Below are 22,390 nucleotides of genomic sequence, written 5' to 3'. Positions count from 1 at the left end.
TTTGGTTGTTTGTTTTTCTCCGTTATTTTAGCATATACAGTACTGTGCAAAAGTTTTAGGCATGTTAATACCCCCACCCCCCCACACACACCAAAAAAAAATTTTTTAAGTCAGTTATTTATATCTTTTGCTGTAGTGTGTAATCACAGACAGACTCGATGATGGTGAGATCAGATCATACCGGCTGTTGTCAGACTCCTTGTGCATACACAAATCTCACTGGATTATTACAATTAATGGCAAAAAGAATGTTTGGAAATGTAAACTGATATTTCCTACTGACACACTACAGCAAAAGATATTTTAGGTATAAGGTATATGGTGTATTAACATGCCTAAGACTTTTGCACAGTACTGTATAACAGACTTATCCTGTCTTAGATTATCAGTTGAAAACATGTGGTATCTTAGATGAGTCCGGCCGAAACTACTTAGTTGAAATCCTGTCGTAAACCAGTCCAAGGTGGACCAACTTATTTTCAACCATATTTCACCGTTTAAAGACGGTAATTGTTTACTGGGCTTATTGTCGAGCCCTGCACTGTAAAATAAAGTGTTACCAAAAATATAAATAATACATTTATATTATAAATAATACAAAAAATTTTCTCATGGGTGTCGGAAGCAAAAAAAATGTGGGTGGGTCGTCCTCCAGAATATGTTTTACTTTACAGAATTTTATACTATATATAAAATATACACTTTTGAGTATACTTAAACTACATTCAAATTGCAATTTTGCATCATCTATTTTACAACCTCAAAATAAAATGTAGACATTTTCAAATGCGTTTTCAACCCTGGTGTGTGTGTCTGTGTGTGTGAGAGAGAGAGAAACTGAGAGAGGAGACATAGAGTGTGTGTGTTCTTTCTCCAACATCGTGTTCCTGCCCTTTTACAGCCCCATCAGAGGTCACTAACACAAAACACTGCGGCCCAGCGGAGTTTCAGTGCCAGAACCAGCGTTGCATTCAGCTCTCGTGGAAGTGCGATGGGGATGATGACTGCTCAGACGGCAGCGATGAAGATCCGTTCCTCTGCTGTAGGTCTTCTCTCATTTTTGTAATCTAACCACATACCAACAGAAACAAACAATGGAAATTTCCCCAGCAATGGGAAATATGGAATACTAAACATTTCTAGTGTGCAAATTATTGTCATATAGCCTCACTGTTGCATGGTATCACATACAATTATCATACAATCAGGTTTTTATGGCTCATATTTTATGATGCTCATATTCGAGGAGGAAAAAAACACCTCTTTTTTTATTCAGAGGCCCAAACTGAACAAAAATTAGCAATTGGTGTAATTTGGTGCTGTAGCTGATATTAATATGAAGAAGAAGTAAGATTAAATTCTGATAGCTTGAAATGTAAATCTATGAGATCTTTCTAAGTAGCTGACTACTTAAATTAAATGCATATAAATATTAGTTGTCACTCTATATCTCCCGATAATATGCCTTAATGAGATGATATTTAAGGCGAGACACTACAGGTGAATAGGGTAAAATTTTTAACTAGCAGATATCACCATGAAACTTTCCCAGTTGATTAGCTACATTAAGATGAGAAAAAAATGTATTACAAGTTTTCTGTAATTTGATGTTTAAATATGCAAATCAGGCAATATCTAATCAAATATGCACTAATTTGCATATATTTAAAAAAAACGATATCTGAGTATTGGATAAAGCCAGGTTAAAAATTATTTTTTCATTGTGTTTACATATTAGATGGGAAAAAAATTACAGAGGGATTTATGGATATCTACTTTTGTTATCCTGTAAATCAGAAAATACTGTCAATAGCCTTAAAAAAATGATTTTCGCCATGTTTTTTGGAATAAAATGTTATATAAATCAGGCTAGGAATAATATATTTACAAGTCCCTCTGTAAATGTCTTCATAATATAACTAGGTACAAGTCTGGAAAGTTTGGTGTATATAGGTGCTACTGAAGTGGAGATTTCGGACTTGGAGTATGAGACAAAAGTCATTTTGAGAAAACGGGCTTTAAAGATTTTTCATCAGCCAATGAGATTGCGCATTCAGCCCTTTTACTTTCACGATTGGTTGCTGATAAAAAGGAAATTACCATATTTGGATCCGACAGGATTGTACACAAGAGAGAGAGCTTCCTAACGGTGCTTCTGATGACAGGCTGACGGCAGAGATCGCGGAGCAGCATGTTGATTAAGAACGCGAACTTTTGTTGAATTTATGAGAGATCTACAGACGCAAACAGACAAAGTGTAATAAAATAAAGACCTAAATGTGTATTTCGGACTTTTTTTCAACACAAGTCTGAAAGAAGACATGTTATTGAAAACAAATATCCAAAAATCTCAAAATTGACCATTAAAAAAAACCCGATGTTTTTGCCTGCCGTGTCTCGCCTTAAACGCTTAGCTTTATGATCAAAGCTCTGCAGTTTTAACTGTGGGGGGCAAAACATATAATGCAGTATAATATAATATAATAATATAATGATTAGCCGTGTTTCCACTGTCGGGCCAAAAGGGGGCATGCTAGTGCGTGCCAGGGCCAGTAGCGTTTCCGACGAATACTTTGGTCTAAAGCGGGCCAACTCGGGCTTGAGGAGTGGTTTTGAACAGAGGTTGAGTTTACCTGAGTCTGGAGACGGCAGCGCCGCCTCCAGGATGATTTCATATGGATGAAAGGATGATTTCATATGCCAGCTAACTTCAGCATTAAAATCATTTCAGCTCAAAACTCACTTTCAGACAGCAGCGAGTGTTTTAAGTAACTTCTGTTTATGATCCGATGTGGATTCTGATCAACGTATAAGGCAGAAATATGCGCGTTAAACATTATGACCGCTTGAAGAAATCTGACAAATCATATAGGCTATCACAATCGTGTTTTTATTTGATCTGTCAGTACGTCTCGTCTCTTTATACCGGACTGTCTGATATCCATATTTAGATCCGCATATGTCATAAAATAAAGCAAAGCTTCCTCTATTTCTCTGACTGAAAATATAAGCTCCCAGGTCGTGTTTTTGGTGGCATATTTGTAGAAATTAGCATTCTTTCTAAATGTGATGTAAACTGTCCTGTGACTACAAATAAACAGAAACAGACGAGACTGAATAAGTAGACTGTGTCCTCTTTCTGTTGTGAAATAATGGTAAAGCACTTTATTTCTGTGGTAAAACATTGATTGCTTGGGTTTTAAATATTTAAGTAAACAACCAGTGATTTCTTTTTGATTCGTTTTCTGATAAAACTTCCATTTGTTGGTGAAATGATGGGTTTGTGTGCCGTTGTTTCAGAGAGGCGTGTTACGGGCAAGTTTTAGTGAAGCGCTGAGGCTATTAGACCAGCCCGGCCCGTAGCTCGTACTGGGCCGACAGTGGAAAAGTGTCTAGCAAGAGATATACAAATAAACGTTCCTCAGAAGCATGATGTATCATGAGTTCGGGGTAATGTGTTTCAAGTAACATGCATTACGTAATCAGAATACTTTTTTGATGTAACAAGTAATGCATTACTTTCCATAAAAAGTAACCGAATAACGTAATTAGTTACTTTTTTAGGGAGTAACACAATATTGTAACGCGTTTCTTTTAAAAGTAACTTTTCCCAGCACTGATCATATTTGTTACTTTTTCATGGATAATCAAGTAAACCTAAGTTGCTTCAGTTCAGTAAGTGTTCATCTTGAAATATTACTAACGATATAAAAGTTATTCTTACATTGACTATAAAAATCAGTAAAATTTTCATATTAAATGTTCCACAACCTGATGTGGGACTATTTTAGAATTATACTAAAATGCCTGGTTAAAAATAGTATATATTTAGATATACACTGAACTGATATACACCTTCAGCTACTTCGGAAAGAAAGGTCAAGTTGAGCACATTGCATTGTGGGATACAGACCACATGGTGTGCTCAGTCTGCATACTACACAATTTGACAAACGTAGCCTAGTATGTTAGTATGCAATTCAGAACATATCTCAAACCTTTTGGACACCCAGATGCTTTCAAATGAATTTGTGTTGCCAATTGACAGGCCGTTTTTTTTCTCCTCAGCTAATCGCAGCTGCCCAGCGGACCAATTTAAATGCTTGAACAACCGCTGTATCCCAAAGAGATGGTTGTGCGACGGCACCGACGACTGCGGCAGCAACGAGGATGAGTCCAACCGCACCTGCTCAGGTGAGTTTCACTCTGGAGCCCTGTCCTACATGAAGGGCCCCGTATACACGCCCAACCAACCGAAACAACCTCGCCAACCGGCCCCACCGCTGGGAGACACATTGATCGCTGTAGGCGCCGCACACTCAAAGCTAGCGCCAATGGAGAATATGTTGCTTTGAGAGGAGAGGAGAAGTCTTACATGACACCCCTGTATAATTTCCCGCCGGTACAGGCACACGTGTCACATGTTCCCTCCGGTGTGCGAGCGAAATGAAACTAGGTTTGCCATCGTAATTCATCATGCACTTGGTGGGATTTACACATGACACACATCTGTTTCGGCTCAGTGAGCTTGAGTCCTCCGTGAGAGTTTCTGCATCTTGCGATGGGCCGGCGGTTGCGAATGAACGATTTGGTCAAGTTTACGCCTCCTGGAAGGGTCCGGCATCTAATTTACTTTTAGACTGAACCATATCCTGCAGTCTAAATCTCTAGAAGACATCCCCGGAACAAGCCTCCCTGGGGGTGGGGTTCCTGACATCAGGATAAATCCGTAATCCGAAACATCAATATCCCAGTAAAGATGCTGTGTTTAAGCCACATTGTGTTTTGGAGCTGTATTGCAACACCTGATAAAAGGACTGGTGACAAATTTCACACATTTCGCCAACAGGCATCGGCCAATTTAATTTAGATAGCCTAGAGACAAAGTTCTCCTTTGTGGGTAATACAATTTTCTAATCTAATCTTTAAAGGTAGAATTAGGAGAAAATCAATGACAACTGTTTGGGAGAGTAGTAAAGTGGAAGGAGAATTTGTGCTAGCTTGTAATTTACAGTCGTCTTTTCTGTTGAGGGAAATTCAAGATTTTTGGCCTGAGTTCATTACTGCGGCTTTCAGACAGAGGTAAAATGTTCTGATTGAAAATAACAGGGTTTTATTGATTTAAATTAAATGAAATTATATTTTACTCATTTAATTTTGCTTTTATTTATATACATATATAACACTTATATGTGTAAATATGTGTAACACACACACAATTGTATAATTAAATCTATACATATATACTAAACATAAATGCTATATATAAGTATATACATGTATATTATGCTTATTTTATGCTTAATATTTGGATTATTATTATTATTGTGCATAATATTTCCAGGTAATTTAGATTAAGATGAAGAATAGACATTTTTTTATATTGTTTATTCTTTTGTGGCTTTGTGGCAAAAAATGCCACTTTCCATTCAAAACAAGATGCAAGAAATCCTTTATCTTAAGAACTGCTAATTAACATGCAACCAATTAGTTCCCAAACTTGTTGTCATGAGAGACTTAACAATAGTTTTCAAAATTAAAAATAAAAAAAGGTACATTGTAAATGCTCTTTTTTCTTGATTATTTTCTTGATTTGAACTCTATTTTGTCTTCAAAGGCGCCTTCAGTACAAGGTTGCGTTCAAACCTGGAATTTCAAAATAGCATCTTGAGGGATCTAATTAATCGCCTGCGAAGTGAAAAAAAAAAAAAAAAAAACGTAACTCCTGCTGTAATTAAATTGCCTGGAATAGTTAGACTTGTAGGCTGAAAGCAAGAAATAATAAATAAAATAGAAAGGTTTCACACATTTTGCACCCACTGAAGACAGTCTCCTCAGTTAGATCATTAAGATCAATACTTTTTGGCAAGCTGAAGACTCCCAAGATGATGCTCAGATGAAAACGTTCTCATTAACAGGGTTCAAAAAACACACCTACCAAAAAAAGTGAAATTTAGCGATTAAAATTGGTAGAAATGAGACCCAAAACAAACTTCAGGCATAGCTAAACCATGACGAACTAGCTTTTCTTGCCAACTGACACATCATTCATTCATATCACCATGTGCGTGTTTCATATTTTAATTTGTTACTATTTCTACAGCAATATGCATAAAAATCAGAAAACACCCAAACTTCTGGTCTGTTCAGCTGTACGTTCCAGTTTGCTTCCCTCTTTCAAAGCTTCATAAACAAGCACAACCTGACCTTCAAAGGTTATTGAAACACCTGCAGTCCGTTTACAGCAACACCGGAAAATGCTGGAAAACCAGGGACACTTCTATTCCTGGTTTTCAATCATTGATTACATTTATTCTTACATCAAACGCAAAAATAGATACTTTGGAGAATGTTTGAGCTGCTCTTTTACATAGACTGTGAAAGTCCATTTCAAATCTCAGGAGACTTAACTTTATCTTTCTCCCACTATGAATATGTTTTGTCCTACACCGTTTTAGAGTGTTTCACTTGCATTTGGAACTAAAAATAGATGTGTGTGAAGTATAAAATGTATTTAGGAATACTGGTGCAAATAAAGTCCCAGCAGGTCCTTAAAAACTCAAAAAAACGTTACTTTATCATTTACTGAATGAGCAGCTGCAAATCATTGACATTTTAAAATAAGAGTCCCGGTGCACGTTTGTTTGTTTATTTATTTATTTATTAATCTGGTTATTATTGGTATTTTAGTTACACAATAAAATGTATCTGGCATTTAATTCAACTTTAACTATTGTATAATCTTCTGTCTGGGCTTCCCTGTCACAGGAAGGAAAGTCTAAGAACATTATTTAACATATTAGTCAAATATAAATTTTACTAGTATCTGCACAACAATCTGTTAATTACAGTTATATAACTAAATATTTACATCATTATTAAATACAGTTTGAATCAGAAATATATATAAACTTTTATATTCTAATACATTTAAATATTTTGCTTGTAAATGTCTTTGTATACACATTATTTGCGCCCCTAAAGTTTTTTAATACATTCCTAAGTGTTTCAACGTTAGCGTCAAAGCCCTAGAGTTCCTTCTTTCTGTGACCATAAGTGGTTCTGCCGGTGCGTTAACCATCTGCTAACTTGCTTATAGTGTCCTTTGTTAAATTTTGACCAAGGTTTGTTCAGATAATTCTTGCCTCAAGAGCCACATAACTCAATCTGAGCATCCTTGATTCGAGTATTCATGCTGTCCCCACTGTTAACAGATATCCATGATAGAAAACAGTTATAATGGCCTTCAAAAAAAGCTCACGGATCAGTGCTTTTTAAGTTCTTTTGTGAATTTAGTTATTTAAAGCTGTTTTAAATAACTATCAAAATGCGCCCAGTGTGGTTGCAACTACACTATGTTTTTGCGTCTACTTTGTAGAGTTTCAAAGTTTTCTTCTGAGAGATCCATATTAACCAAGTCCGTGTCTTCATAACACGGTTGATTCCAGTTCGTAGACGCCAGATGTTGATACAAAACACATTTTGAACACTGCACCTATTCAGGAAAGACACGAACTGTAATATTGGATGTCATGGACTTAGGGGTTTATCTCTGAAGGCGATTACTCAATATTACGGCTCAGTCTGGATACAGACCTGGAAAAGGTGAAAACAAATCCAGATGGCTTTTTTTAAGCATGGAAGAAAAAGACATTGTCCTGGGGCCCAAAAGTTTGAGTTCTCATAGAAAATCTGGGATTTATTTTAATTCATACATCAAATATGTATTACAAACATTGTTTTATCTTTTATTAAGTACATTTTTAATGTTTAAGTGAATTGTTCACGGCTACAAGCTTTTATAACACCCTGATGACCTTATTTGAGTTTTGTAGAAGATACAGAAGTAGGATTAAACATACATGCATTCAGGTGTGATTTAATATCCGTGTTTTATGCTTCCCACAGCCCAAACCTGCCAGCCAGGCCAGTTTCCCTGCGAGAATGGACGCTGCATCCCGGAGAACTGGCGCTGTGACCGTGATGATGACTGCGGGGATCAGTCGGATGAGTCTTCGTCATGTGGTGAGTCTTCCTCACGTGGAGCGCTTTGAAGTTCTTCCTTCTGTATTTCCATATTTTATCTTTGCCATCATAATTTTGCTGGGCTTTTTCATCATCAAGCCTCCTTATCCTTTAATTAACGGCTTTTTATCAAACCATATTACAGTATTTAATCTTATAATATGCTTTGAGCATGCTATTAATGGGTACTAGCATGGAAACATGATATATGATTAAAAAATCACATGAAGACTGAACACTTGCATTTGGTTTCTTAAAGGAGAAGTTCACTTTTAAAATGAAAATTCTGTCATCATTTAGTCACCCTCATGTTGTTTCAAAGCTGTAAGAATTTCTTTCTTCTGCTGAACAGAAAGGAAGATATTTAGAAGAATATCAGTAACCGGACAGTTTTTGGGTCCCAATGACTTCCATAGTATATTTTTTTCCTACTATGGAAGTCAATGGGACCCAAAAACTGTCTGGTTACTGACATTCTTCTAAATATCTTCCTTTCTGTTCAGCAGAAGAAAGAAATTCTTACAGCTTTGAAACAACATGAGGGTGACTAAATGATGACAGAATTTTCATTTTAAAAGTGAACTTCTCCTTTAAGGGTTTTATCAAAATGAGATTCTGCCTTTTATGTTTTATGTACAGAGTTGAATTGAACATAACAATGGTTTTACTAATGTTTCACACAGAAATATGTCTTTGGTTGTTCATAAATGATGCCTACATTGTAGTTTTTCAAAACAGAAGAGGGGTTGTTTAAGGTCAGGTGCTGTTTTGAGTTGAGTTTTATCTGATGGCCCTAAGGCTTTTAACAACAATAGACATACTATTGAGAGCCCAGACAAAACGATGTCATAGATCTGAAGCGTATGTTGTAGCATCTTCACATAAACAAAGAAAAAGGCCTGTTCTGTTTTCATATTTCCTCTGTTGTTGTCTCTTTGATATCTTTTGATGTTTTTCATGTGTGGAGGTCTCACATTCAGTTCCCACCAAACTGCTTAGATTTGTTTTAAATGTGAAGGTCATTTGATGTTATTATGATACAATCTGAAATGTCACCCTATTGGATAATTTTCTGCATTTTGAAATGAAAGTGATCCAATGAGTGAGCAGAGTTATAAACGTTCTTTGTTGAGTGGCAGCCATTAGCAGTGTTGCCAAGTCTTTGTATTTTCCCCGCAGTGATTAGCTATTGGGCTGGTTTTGTTGTGCAGACCTGGCAACCCTGGCCATTAGACGTGTATGGAAATTTTAGTTCATTCAACATGGTACTGTATCTCAAGGAATTTTCACTGTAAAATGTGTCTCAGTGTGAACATATCCAAAGGGAATCCTCAAAAATGGTAATGAGACATTGTTTTTTCTGTATTTTTGATCAAATAGATGCAGCCTAAGGGACATAGTATGTGTGTGTGTGTGTACAGTATCTATCTATCTATCTATCTATCTATCTATCTATCTATCTATCTATCTATCTATCTATCTATCTATCTATCTATCTATCTATCTATCTATCTATCTATCTATCTATCTATCTATCTATCTATCTCTCTCTCTCTATATATATATATATATAAATTTTATATATAAATATATTATATATGCTAATATCATTATTTTTTATTTTCAATATAATAAAGTTTTAGATGTTATCATTATTTTTTTTAGCTTTTTTTTTATTAAGACATTTTATTTATTGCCTTAAGAACTGGTATTCAAAAATGAAGGCAATAAATGAATACTTTTTATTTATTTATAAAGAAATTGTAGGCTTTATATCACGGCAGGTGCAGCTGAGGTTACATCAACTAGATTAGGCCAAAATTAATAAGTGAAAACTGGCCTCGGCAACTAAATAAATCAATAAATAAAGATAAAACCATACTACTGTAACTGTTTGCTAAAGAAAATGTCATTTAACAACTTTTACCTCACTGGAAAATGTCATCAGCTTTTTAAAAATATCTACTAAGTAAGTTTTCACAGAACCCTATGTGGCAACATGTTTCTCACATTGAGCAGAAGAAAATCACAATGTGTCTTTACACTTTCATTTGGTGCATTTGTCTTCAGACACCTTAAAATCCACTCATCTTAAAGATTCAAACAATATCTATCTACACTCTAACACTCTATAGGCCTACTAGCATTTGCGTGCATTCAGTACCGATAGCTCACAAAAGGCTGAGACTTTTTATATTTGTTGTGCTTAACGAAGAAAAATGTGCAAAATGATTGGCATTCTGGGATCTTCTCAACATAAATACAAAGATAAGTCGAAAGAAATTGTCATTATATAGAGGAAAGAAACAATGAATCACTTTGCATGATAATATGCTCCTTATTACCATGCCTGGAATATCTCAGCGCTCCGCGGCCCGCTGTAAACCCGTTGTGACGGCTCGAGTCGTCTCCGACAGCACCGTTCAGCTCTTGTAAATGAGAGATGAGAAACACCAGCAGATCTCCACCTTCTCTTCCTCAGAGGATGAAGTGTGTGTTTGAAGCTTTCTCCTCTGTTAGTCGTCTCTTCTTATTACCGGTTAAATTTCCTCGGGTACCGTTCCAGGGTCGCTTCGGTCCTCATGCACTGCATACAGAGTAATTAAAGTTTATGCTTGGTTTCCTTAAATCAAAATCAAGCTGGCACTGGAAAGCCGACTGCACGGCGTCTGAGAAACGTCGAGTGTCGCCGCGGTACGGCTGCTCGCTCGCTTCGTATTTCAAGTCCATGTCAGTTTGCCGCATTTTTCCTGTCAGTAACCCGGGAACGTCTTTTCTAATGTGTGTTTAATTTTGAAAGTTGGTGCGACGCAACTGTTGGTTTATTTAGAAACGTGCGTTAGCACTTCTGTCTCCTGAGATATAAGACGGGAGGTGCGAAGTTCAGCAGAAACAAACTCTGTGTTTGTTCTCTGCCATTCTTGGCGGTGAAAGTTGTTATTCTCTTGCTGTTCATCGTTTTGATTTTGTTCTTCTTATTGTGTTCTCTTTAGATTTCCCGACTTGTGAACCGCTGACCCAGTTCGGCTGTATTAATGGGAAATGCATCAGTGTGAAATGGCATTGTGATTCTGGTGAGCTAAAGCTTGTGGAGATCTGAATGAACTTTACAGAGGACTCATACGATCATTTTATGTCAATGCTTCTTTCCATCCATCCATCATCCCTCCATCCGCCCATCCTTTTGTCCTTCCTTATTTTCTTCATCTATCTTTCCATCTAATCTTCTTTAATTCCTTCCTTCCTTGAATCCTTCCTTACTTTTGTCATTGCTTCTTTCCATCCATCCATCATCCATCCATCCACCCCCCCATTTGATCCATCCACCCCCCCATTTGTTCTTCCTTCATTCCTTCCTTTCGTCCATTTATTCATCCGTTCTTCTTTCTTTTTTCCTTCCTTGCTTTCTTAATTCCTTTCTTCTATCATCAATCCTTCCTTGCTTCCTTCCTTCCTTCCTTCCTTCCTTCTTCACCTATCTTCATTATGTCCTTCCTTCTTTCCCTTCCTTCATTCCTTTTTCACCTATCTTCCTTACTTCTTTCCCTATCTTGCTTTTTTCCTTATTGTCGTCCCTCCTCCATTCCTTCCTTCCCTATATCCATCCTTTCTTCCTTCTCTATATTCCTTCCTTCCTTTCTCACTCTCTTCCTCTCCTTGTCTCTCTAGAGGATGACTGCGGGGATGGCAGTGATGAGGTGGGCTGCGTTCACGCCTGTTCGGTTGCTCAGTTTCAGTGCTCCAGTGGGAAATGCATCCCTGAGCACTGGATGTGTGACGGGGACAATGACTGTGGTGACCTCAGCGACGAGAATGCCACCTGCTCCAGGACAGGTGCCCACGATCATGCAAAACACAAATACACAGTAACACTGACCTAAAACAGTATCAAAATGTGAACATTTGTTACTAAAATGAGTACCATCAATAAGACTCTTTCCCCCATCAGCGCTCTCCGCCGTTAACGACTGCAGTGAGAAAGAGTTTCATTGCCGTGGCGATGGCACCTGTGTTCCTGAAATATGGCGTTGTGACGGAGACAAAGACTGCGAGGACGGTAGCGATGAAATCGCCTGTGAAGGAGCCAAGAGAATGTGCGACCCTAAGGCAAAGTTCACCTGCAAGGTCTCAGGTAGAAAGCAACATCTATTACATAATCACATTATCACATTACATAATCAGGTTTCACCCTTTGGAAAATTCTCAATAACGTCATCTCCGGGTAAAGAGGGTCGTAAATATGATCATTAATCGGTTGATTGTGGCCTAGGGTGTCATGATGAATCAGCACTCATTCAAATTATATTGCATTACCGTTATTCTGCTGAAAATGGGACTGTGTGTGGAAAGTCACTTCCAAAAAGCCATTGATTATCGCTTTGCCTCACTCTAGACTGAATTAATAATGTTTAAGATGCATCATTTTGTTCTGATTGAGGCAGACCAGGAATATTTTATTACCCTTGAGAGTTGGGTTCAGGTCGAATTGTGTTTGTTGGTAAATGTGTCTGTGAATTGATCTGTGATGCTGAACTTTAAAAGTTAGAGGTTGGAAAGTGGAGCGTTTGCCACTTAAAAAAAGCTGGAGGATTTATTGGAGAAACATTTAAAAAAAAAAAAAAAATAGGACCTACTTTAATTTGTGACAATATAATATAGGGCTGTCAATCAATAAAATGTGTAATTGAATTTATAACATAATATGCAGTTTAATTATCTAGCATATATAAATGTTTGCTAATACCCAAATGCAGATCATTAAAAGACAGCTAGCTAAACACCACCTTGAATGGTCTAGACCGACTAGAACAGCTGAAGACCAGCATAGGCTGGTACAGAAAGTGTTTGTTTTATGTCCATGTCATTAAAAATAAGCCTAAAACGATATAATATCCTCCTGATCTGTCGTAATTGCTTTGCACCAGTGTTCTTTTATAAAAAATAATAATATTAAGCAAGATGAGAAAATAGGGAGACTTGTTAATGTTTAATGTTCTATTATGTTGGTATTTTAAAAGATATGTAGGCGTTTATGGGCGAGTTACCATTGTGGTAAAGTGTTGAGCATGTGCTTCGGTGGAGGACCTGCTAACAAGAGTTCAAGTTGCTTTAAAAGCAACTCCAAAGGGTGTGCTAGTGATGCAATCAGAACCATCTTTAGACTGCCAACATCTAACATCATATGTATTAAAAGAAAAGCTGTTATTTTAACTCTGTGTGTCTATTAAATAGACACAAAAAAAAACCTCTTTGGCTGAACATGATTCAATCGTGGACAGCGGTTCCACTTGATGGAACCATGTTATCTCAACTCAAATGCTTCATGTTGGATGAACTTAAGTGAAGTGAGTTAAAGCGATAGTTCACTTTGAAATTAAATTTTGGTATGTTTTAGCTTACCTCAAGGGCATCCAAGATGTAGGTGTCTTTGTTTCCGCAGTAGTTTCAATTTTGATATTTTTAGGTCAAACCGTTCTTGTCTGTCAGTCATATAATGCAGGTCGATGGTCATTGTCTCAAAACACAAGCACAGAGTCCAAATTAAAACAATTCCCCATAATAAGTACACATTGATGGCCTAAGACACGAAACGAGCGGTTTGTGTGAGAAAACGAACAGTATTTATTTCGTTGTTATCTCTTGAAAACAGCACACGTCCAAATGATCTGACGGCGCGGGCGGGTATAGATATAAACATAGATGTCGCCTTTGCTACTGCAGTTCATTGGAACGAAACCGTAGGGGATTTATGATGGGGAATTGTTTCATTTGGACGATGGGGAATTGTTTTAATTTGGACTCTGTGCTTGTGTTTTGAGACAATGACCATCGACCTGCATTATATGACTGACAGACAAGAACGGTTTGACCTAAAAATATCAAAATTGAAACTACTGCGGAAACAAAGACACCTACATCTTGGATGCCCTTGAGGTAAGCTAAAACATATCAAAAATTAATTTCAAAGTGAACTATCCCTTTAACTCAATTAAAATTAGACCCGTCCAAATAACTTGATTCAGTCATGTCCAAATAACTTAAATCAATCACGTGGAACCACTGTCCATGATTAAATCATGTTCATCCAAAGAGGCATTTTTAGGAAACATCCTGCGTGAACGGCTCCTTATTCATTGTGTTGCCTGCTCTCACAATGTGCACTCTGTAGCAACTTGTTAGCATGTTTACATTAGCATCTTAAAGCACATAACGGTTTCACATTTGAGGTGTCTGTGTGGAATTTATGCTGGAGTCACGAACCTCATTTTACTCTTAAATCTGAAGCCGGTGTGCTAAAAAAACCATTAGAAATTCCTGACGGAAGCTAGCAAAAATGCTAATTCATCCCCATGTTGTAGGACGACAAACTGAGCAGCTAGAAGCTATCGACTGTGAAAATGTTTTAGTGGCTTGGACCTCTCATAGACATGGAGATTTTAATGTTAGTTTTTTTAATCACATCTTGCCTGGTTAGAAGATAAATTCAAGTGAAACTTTTCTGTGAAACCTAAAGTAAAGGGAATTACAATCTGATTAAGCGAAGGCTTGGTGAAGGTCTAATGAATGTGAACACACTATTTGGTCTGGGAGGATACAGAAAAGTAATTTATGTACTCATCACCCTGTTTCACCTTCTTAAAGAACTTGTCTGGAAAGATAATGAGGGAATCGCTAATGACTTGTCTCACATGCTCAAAAAGTAAATCGAAACACCTTAGGTTACTCAGTACACCATTAGGAAGAACTGATAAGGATTCTGTATGAACATTTATTTCTCACATTAAATTGGGAGAAAGAGGTATTTAAATAGCCTATATAAAAATTGTAGCTATGAAACTGTCATTCTAGTGTGAACAGTGAATTGTGTACCATTTAATTTCTTAAACTTTTAAACTGTCAGCTTTCCAAACACTTTCACTTAAAGTAACTCTTTGATTTCTTTTTTTTTTCCCTCACACTCCCAGAAAGCACTTGACTGTATTTTTCTGTCGTAAATAATCCTTGGTTTTCTTTTTCAGCGTAAATAAATAAATCATAAATAAATAAAACAATGATTATGTACCTCATTATCGCTAATGATATGGCAAACAGCAAGGTCCAAAAAGCACTCAGAAACTGTGTGTAGCCCTATGGGAAATTATATGCTTGATATGCTAGAGTTTTGGTTAAAGAAAAAGTGTGCAGAAAGCAGATAGCTTTGTAGAGCAACCGCACAGAGAGGTAATGATGTTATAAAAAATTCTGCTTTGTAACGCATTTGTTTTCTCTGCACCGTAGGGAAATGCGTTAGTAAGGACTGGGTGTGCGACGGCGACATCGACTGCGAGGACCAATCGGACGAGGAGGGCTGTGAAGTGTCCGTCTGTAAGCCACCGAAGTTTCCCTGTGGCAATGACACGTCGGTGTGCCTCCCGCCCGAGCGAATCTGTAACGGCTGGAGAGACTGTGCGGATCACTCCGACGAGGGACCCTACTGTGGTGAGTCATGGGATTATGTTTTTTTTTTTTTTTTAAATGACCGGCCTCTGACACTCATGATGGTAATATAATGATTAATTTCATTGGAACAACTCTCCTATCAACCAATCAGATTTTGAGGTTAGGTTTAGACATGATTAGGGATTGAACAGCATTGTTTTAAACCAGTGATTTTCTTTTGTAAATTTCTTTTGTTTGTAAAAAAAAGAAAAAAATTTTTTTTTTTAATTAAGATTGATTTCATAAAAAAAAAAGATGTATTTTGTGATACATTTCATTTATATAAAGTAAAAATTCGCAATTGTGAAATTTAAGTTGATTTTGATTTGTTTTGATTTTGATGTGATTTAAAATGATTTAAAATAAGATTTGTAGAATAATAGTTGTAGTTGTGAAATATATCATGTGATATAAAGTAAAATTCACAAATTAAATTAAATTAAAATTCACAATTTGGCTTCCATAAACATCTAAACATACATTAAACATAATGCATTTGCTTTATGATAAGTCTCGTTGCAATGAATATAAATATCTGATGTTTATTTTTCTAAACTGCAATATGCAATTTTTGTCTCGGTTTAAATAACCCTCAATAAATATTATCGGTTTAAGGTAATGCTAAAATATATTCGATGCATTCTGTTACTATGCAAGATAATATTATGTAATTTTATTATTATTATACAGTTTCTTATGTTGCATAATTTTCCTTCTCTCTTGTTTTGATAGATGTTTAGATATTTTTCCTGGAAAATGGGGCAAAAATACTCAAACTTTTAATTTTTTCTCCATGGATGGGGTGTCACTTCCTTTTAATTTCAGCCTATTTCTTCCAAAAAACTAATTTACACTTTATAAACACCTCAATGAATGTTTTACTTATAGACTCCTGAATACTTTATTTAAATCTTGCTTCTGTCATTGTTTGATGTGCTACAAATGGATTTGTTCCTTTTTTTTGTGACAAGTGTACCATGTGTGTGTGGACGTGAGCTCGGATGCTGTGTGTGGCTCTTTTGGGGGATTGGTAGATTTTAGTGAGAGTGTATTAAGGTTCATTTAGGAAAGCTTCAGAGAGAGATCTCTTCCCTCAGGTGAGATGAGGTAGTGCTGGAATATAGCTTAGGGCCAATTACATCTATCTGCTCCTCCACACACACACACACACTCACACACACACACAAACACACACACTCACACACACACAGAGACTGATTAATGCTGGAGTGCACACTGCAAACTGGCCTCTGAGGACATGTGTGAGAAGAGAAACAGACTCCGTATGTTTCTCAGTAATGACTTAGGAATCTAAAATACATATATTATCCACCATCCAGCATGTGAATCACCTTATTTTTGTGCAAAGTATGAATCAAGTATGAGGAATGACATGAGCGCAACAAATTCAATATATATCTCATATTCCCCCGCACATGACATTTAGCTGAAATATCATCCAGAGAGGCCAGAGAAGATATTGGACTGAATTTATTTCCTCCTTTCAACCGAAATAATTAGGTTTTGTTCAGAAAATTCAACTTTTAGGCGTATCCGACTCAAAACGGTTTAATTGTTTGTTGCACTTAACCACATAAAATCAGATTTTTAGCAAACCTCACCTAAACCGAATCAATATGTGGTTTAAAATCAGATTTTAGAGCAAAGTCTCAGTTTGAGCAGTCAGATCAGATTTCAGTTGAAAGTTGTTAAAGTCAAAGCTATAATGTTGTATACTAACAAAAATCATCCTCAGCTGAATTCACTCTTTTGTGCTCATATGTGCCGTTCTCTTTGTAAAGAATGGAGAATGGGCAAATGAGTGAGCAATTTTTTAACACAGCATGTGCCAAATTTTCTCTTTCTACAATGACAGCTTCTTTTGTACTGTATGTCTCTTGGCGGAAGTCATCACTATGGCAACAAATGTAGATATGCCGGATTTTGAGAACACTATCTGAACAAACGGATCAGATTTTTAAAAATGATTAAATTATTTGAAATGATTATATGCACATTAATACATATGTACAGAAAAAATTGAATAGCAATTATTTACCACTTTCTTATCACATTTGTAAATTATTCTTTTTTTTTGTTTAAAGCATAAACTTAAATTCTGTTAATATATTTAGTAAAATGAGAGAAAACTGTTTGCTTTTAAGCTAAGAATAATAAACTTTATTTAAAAAAAATATTTTCTTGTTTACACTTTACAATAAGGTCTCATTAGTTAACTTTAACGTATTAGCTAAAATGAAATAATGATATTTTTATAATGTATTCGTAAATGTTGAAACTAACATTAACTAAGATTAATAAATGCTGCAGAAGTATTTTTATTCTTAGTTCATGTTATTTATAGGTAACTAATTAAACTTTATTGTAAATACTTACCATTTTCTTAAAATAAGTTCTAACATCTTGTGCAGTTTTGCTTCCTTTCCTTCTTGCATTCCTAAATAGATTTAAATGAAAAAGCAATTGCTTACCACTTGTAACCTTCTTTAAAAAAAAGTCCTTTTTTAACCCATTACTACAGTTTTCTTCTTGTTCTAAGCATAAACCTCATTAAATTCGGTTGAATATTTTATTAAAATGAGAGAAAAACAGTGCCATTAAGCTAAGAATAATAAACTCATATATTTTTTCTAACATGATTATGTGCAATTTTTCTTAAATTATATATAATTTATTGAATTATTTTGATTGCATCTTTCTATCTCACTGGCCTTTGAATAAAGCAATAGTGTCATTAATGTTGCCGCTAAATTAAAAAGCCTTAAACCGTAGCCTGAATCCCAGCAAGCACAGGTTCAGCAGGCTTGAAAAAAGCATTTAATATTGTATTTCAGTCTAATGCCTCTATTAATTTAAAAAAGGGCCAATCAAACTCCCATTAACTTTAAGCACACTCTCAATATCCTGCTAAAATATCTTGCACAAAGCTGGGCTGAACACAAATTCTGCTAGCCACTGGCAGAGATAAATGCACTCACCCTGGTCAAGCCGTAAGATAAATACGAAATTGTCAAAACCCAATGGTCTAGAAACATTTCAAAAAATTCCAGAGTTCTATAAATATTGTTTAAAACAGACCTAGCCTACACATAATAGACCTAATCATGATGAATGAGCCTCCATATCACGTTCCCACTTTTGTTGAGTGAATCTTGGCGAGAAATAGGCCACCAATTTTTTTCATTGTTAGTATGCAACTCAAATGCTCCAACCAGATTGTCATTGCGTAGCTGGTCATTTATTTTTACTGAAAAATAGTATGTATATATATATATATATATATATATATATAACATTAACATGAGACTCTTCATGGAGGAACCGGCTATTTTTCTACTCTGTACATCTCTGAATTGAACTCAACAGATCATTCCTGATCTCATTAGGCTTTTTTAAGGTTTTACCCTGTGGCTGCTTTTTTCAAGGCTACAGAACATGTGTGAATGGACCTGCTAGCCTGTGCCCTGAAGCCCTCTTTGCTTTGGGACCTCCAAACTTCTTCTGTCTTCTAGACACTATGATTGTGAACTACAGTTCGTTTAAATGCAACCTGATGATATTTGACACACAGTTTGACACTTTTGGCCTAAACATGCCCATCCATCCATCCATCCATCCTCTCAGATTTAGTTTATGGATTAAAAACTTTAAATAAAGGCATTCAACATGACAAAACCGAGATGATGAAGTCAGACCTTTTCACAAAGTCAAGGGTTTTTTGAAATTTATTTTGAGCATGAGCATAAGAATGACTCCAGGAAGATCCATTATCACCCTGTTGGAACTTTTTTAATTTTCTCTACTGTATTAGTTACTTATCTCAGACCCCACGACTCCTCAGTATCGCTAGTGCAAGATTGTACCGTAGCCTGATTGAATGTTCTTCCAGTTGCCGTTTTATACCTTTTTGAGCTCTTTCCCCTCATCAATGATCCATTTCTGTCCCTCTCATCTCTCCTGCCTGTGCTTTGTTGTTTTCCATTTGAGTGTCTGTCTAGCACATTTTTATTCACTCCGCAACTCCACCAATATGACTGCCTTGAGGTTTATGGATGCATTATCCTCTGTCAGTACTAGGCGCTTCATTTAAACCTTGAAACCACTTGCTGTTCAAGGTGGTGTTACCTTGAATCCCTCCTTGGCCTTTTTTGTAACTGTGAATGTATTTCTTATAGTTGTTGCATTTTAAATTGGGATAAGAGAAAGTATTTTAATATAGATGTTTACAGATATTTACTGTTACAGATGTTTAATGCCCGTAAATAGTCACAGACCTTCTAAAGCAAAGAGATTAAAAGCTTTTTTTATTATTATTGTGATAACCTTTCTATCCCTCAAAAATTTACTAATAATTTACTGTCCGTTTAACCCCCCCCCCCCCCCCCACTATTTTTCCTTCCAAGTGAATTAATGTCGTACACAAGTGGATTAATAAAAGCCATTTGAAAGTATTCACTTTTTCATCACTGTTAGAAATAGCATTATTGAGCTCATCACCCAAGAGGCTAACATATATACTGCTAGATGAAAACTTCAGCTAATACTCAACAACGGTTTTCCATTTAGCATCTCACCATGGGGCCACTTCGATGACACACCGCCAAATTGCATTGTCCAAACCTACAGCCTTCGGCCATAAATCACAATAAAGTGATGCTAAGGGTGGAAAAAATGTTTGGAGTTCTGTGCCTCTGAGCGGTCATTGTAAGAAAAACTAAAAATAATAGATATACTGGAAGAACATACACAGCAAAACATTTTAGCCATAGTTTTGTGTCCCATTGTTAAGTTGGTGTCAGAAAGAAAATTGTACCTTTTAAAATGGGTTCAACAGCTTGTCACTGGGGCAGTACCCTCTGTCCCTTAAAATGTTCAGTTTTACCCAACTTTGTACCTTATCTACTCCTAAAAAGTGCGTATTAGCATAGCACTTTTTGAAACATATCGCGGCACGGATGTACCTAATACAAATAAAGAAATCATCTCCAGTTAACCAGCAGATCATTCATTTTGTTTGTTTAAATAAGAGGCGATCTAGCGCTGAAATGTGTTGTTTTTGAAGTTAAGCTGTGTGCTCTTTGTCGCTGCTATCTTGTGGCGCGGATACAGTGTTTTCTTGTGGCTCGCGCACAGTCTTAACTTGGACGCGCGCTTCAATGCCGTCGCGGATACTCTCTATCACAAAACAAACTGCACACAAACGTGCCCCTGCTTGATACAACCACTGATGAACATATTCAGATTTGATAAAAAAAAAAAAAAAAAAACCTGTATGAGTGCAGATAGAGCCCAGAATCTCTGACACGGTTGGCAAAAGTTACGCCACTTGACCATTTAAGTACACGCGCAAATTAAGTGGATCTATGCATTTATTCACGTGAAAATTCTTGGCACTAACAATATATATTAGCAGAATTCATTAAACAACAAATTAAACCCAATGTACTATTGAAATTGATTTCTGCACATCGTAATGTTTTTTTTTTTCCATAAAATTGTTATTGTACACATATATTGTACATATACAACCCCCCCAACACACACACACACACACACACACACACACACACACACACACACACACACACACACACACACACACACACACACACACACACCTGTCCCACCCACTTTTTAAAACAAAGTTACGCCACTGCATATTAGTACCGAGTAGCATGTCCCCTTATGTACTACTATGAACCTTTTAGGGGTAAATAAGGTACAGAGGGTACTGCCACAGTGACAAGCTATTGTATTTTTATAACTGGGAAGTACCCTTAACCCTTGAAATACCCTTATCTACCTTTAAAAGGTGCATATTAGTACCTTAGAGCATTAATGTGTACCTTAAGGTACTACAATGGGCCTTATTGGAATAAGCAATGTACAAAGGTTACTGCCCCAGTGACAAGCCTTTGAAACCCTAAAGGGTACAGCATTTTTTCTGAGACTGTAAACAGCCTTCCTCTAGTGCCTGAGTTTGTGAGACATATGGAACTATGAAGCGGTAATAGAGACAGTCCACTTGCTTTCAGTTGCTCTTGCTGATCAAGAAGCATGTAGCCCGAAGGACCAAACGGAGAGCACCAAACCCTTTTTTGTTTGTTCATTCTCCGTCAATTTCCTTCGGCTCCTTCAAGCGTCTACGACTCCCTGCTGTTCAACCGTATGTCTGCTGAGGAATTCCATCAGTTCTTGCCGTCGTCTCACTGTTCGGACCCTGCTATTTTCTTCTGAAGTGACAATAATGACACTAACCCTCCTCCCTCGCTGTCTTTCTCCAACTTAGACGAGTGTTCAGTTCGGAAGGGTGGCTGCAGTCACGAGTGCTTGGTGGCGCCGGGTAAAGGGGTGGTGTGTTCCTGTCCGGCCGGGTTCCAGCTGGGCTCGGATGGCCGGACCTGCGAGGTTCTGGATTTCTGTACCAAGCATCTACGCTGCAGCCAAGTGTGTGAACAGAACAAGAATACTGTGAAATGCTCCTGCTATCCTGGCTGGAGTCTTGGGCTTGATGGAGACAGCTGCCACAGTACAGGTAAACCGTGGGACATTTGCTAACGATTAACAATCTGAATTTATTGCACACAAACTTCAATCCCAAATAGGGTTAAAACAAGATTAGAGTCCAGACCGCAAGGCAATTAACCTCAGGGGAACTGAATGACCCTGCAATTTCTGGACTGTAAATTACACGGATAAATGCCTTGAAAATGACAAGTAAATGAATCAGTGACTCAGAGCGAATTTGTTCATATTTTCGGTCCTAGAGAGAGGATGTGGATTTAGTTTAAAGTGTAAAATGCCTCTGTGATATATGCGTTTCATTTTAGCGGTTTGACTTTACAAAAGAGCCAAAGCAACCGTT

At 36.8% G+C, this 22,390-nt stretch overlaps 1 protein-coding gene across 1 annotated transcript in view; it reads left to right on the top strand.

Annotated features, from left to right (window-relative positions):
* The window catches only part of lrp1ba (low density lipoprotein receptor-related protein 1Ba), a gene marked incomplete at its 5' end in the record, with an annotated part of 237,412 nt that overhangs the window by 88,291 nt on the left and 126,731 nt on the right, over window positions 1-22,390 (top strand). The window contains 8 exons of the mRNA XM_084415835.1: window positions 902-1,042; window positions 4,069-4,194; window positions 7,909-8,025; window positions 11,019-11,099; window positions 11,695-11,859; window positions 11,975-12,157; window positions 15,304-15,504; window positions 21,815-22,060. Of these exons, the coding sequence (XP_084271961.1) occupies window positions 902-1,042; window positions 4,069-4,194; window positions 7,909-8,025; window positions 11,019-11,099; window positions 11,695-11,859; window positions 11,975-12,157; window positions 15,304-15,504; window positions 21,815-22,060 (1,260 nt within the window). The remainder of the gene's footprint in view (window positions 1-901; window positions 1,043-4,068; window positions 4,195-7,908; window positions 8,026-11,018; window positions 11,100-11,694; window positions 11,860-11,974; window positions 12,158-15,303; window positions 15,505-21,814; window positions 22,061-22,390) is intronic.

This window comes from Rutilus rutilus (genome assembly GCF_951802725.1).
Source record: "Rutilus rutilus genome assembly, chromosome: 8".
NCBI lineage: Eukaryota > Metazoa > Chordata > Actinopteri > Cypriniformes > Leuciscidae > Rutilus > Rutilus rutilus.
Note: the sequence above shows the minus strand (reverse complement) of the source record. Positions and strands in the feature narration are given on the sequence as shown.